The sequence below is a fragment of the Pyrgilauda ruficollis genome, unplaced genomic scaffold, assembly GCF_017590135.1.
Source record: "Pyrgilauda ruficollis isolate IOZ18807 unplaced genomic scaffold, ASM1759013v1 scaffold204, whole genome shotgun sequence".
NCBI classification, from domain to species: Eukaryota; Metazoa; Chordata; class Aves; order Passeriformes; family Passeridae; genus Pyrgilauda; species Pyrgilauda ruficollis.
This window is the reverse complement of record NW_024519652.1, coordinates 576107-576919: the sequence shown is the minus strand read 5'-3', so window position 1 is coordinate 576919 and position 813 is coordinate 576107. Positions and strand designations below refer to the sequence as shown.

The 813-nt window shown below is 57.3% G+C and overlaps 1 protein-coding gene across 1 annotated transcript in view; it reads right to left on the bottom strand.

The window, feature by feature from the left end:
• Positions 1 to 406, bottom strand: part of DGAT2 (diacylglycerol O-acyltransferase 2) — a 23597-nt gene extending 23191 nt beyond the window's left edge. Inside the window, exon 1 of the mRNA XM_041467289.1 lies at positions 272 to 406. Coding sequence (XP_041323223.1) covers positions 272 to 311 — 40 coding nt within the window. The 5' untranslated portion in view covers positions 312 to 406. The remainder of the gene's footprint in view (positions 1 to 271) is intronic.
• Positions 407 to 813: the final 407 nt, after the last annotated feature.

Here is an 813-nt window from a genome sequence, read left to right as displayed (position 1 = left end):
AGGCATCCTCCCAAAAAAAAAAAAGAAAAACCAAACCAAACCAAAAAAAAAACCCTTAAAAAAAAACCCCCCCCCCGAAAAAAAAAAAAAAAAAAAAAAAAAAAAAAAAAAAAAAAAAAAAAGGAGGAATATCATAAAGCCGATTGTTTCGGTGTTGCTCCCATCCCAGCCCTTGAACCACCGGAAAGCTGCTCCGCACCGCAGCATCCCCCTCCGGGCAGGAGCACTCATCTCCAGCCCTTCCCGCCGCCTGCCCTGTCCCCGCCGGTACCTCGGAGCACGCCGGAGTAGGCAGCGATGATGGTCTTCATGGTGGGGGGGCGCGGTCAGGACTCGGGCAGGGCCATGGGATGGAGGAGCCCCCCCCCCACTCTCCGCGGCCCGGGTGCAGCCAGGGAGCAGGCGAGACTGGAGCCGTGTATCCATATATAGCCCAGGGAGGAGGAGGAGGAGGAGACGGAGGGAGGGTGGAGGGGCGGGCCGGCCCAGCCCGCCCGGGTTCCCGGGTCCCTCAGCCCAGGCCTGACGGTGGAGGGAAGTTCTTGGTCCCGGCGATGCCGATTTCTACATGGGATAGGGATAGCAGCCGGGAGACCAAGCAGAGGCTCGCACCCTGTACAGGCTGTTTCATGCCCTGTTTTATAGAATCACAGTATGATTTGGATTAGCACAGGCGTTAAGACTCATCCATTTCCAGCCCCCTGCCGTGGTCAGGGACACCTTCCACTAGACCAGGTTGCTCTGAGCCACATTCAACCTGGCCTTGAGCACTTCCAGGCATGAGGCAGCCACTGCTGCTCTGGGCAACCTGTG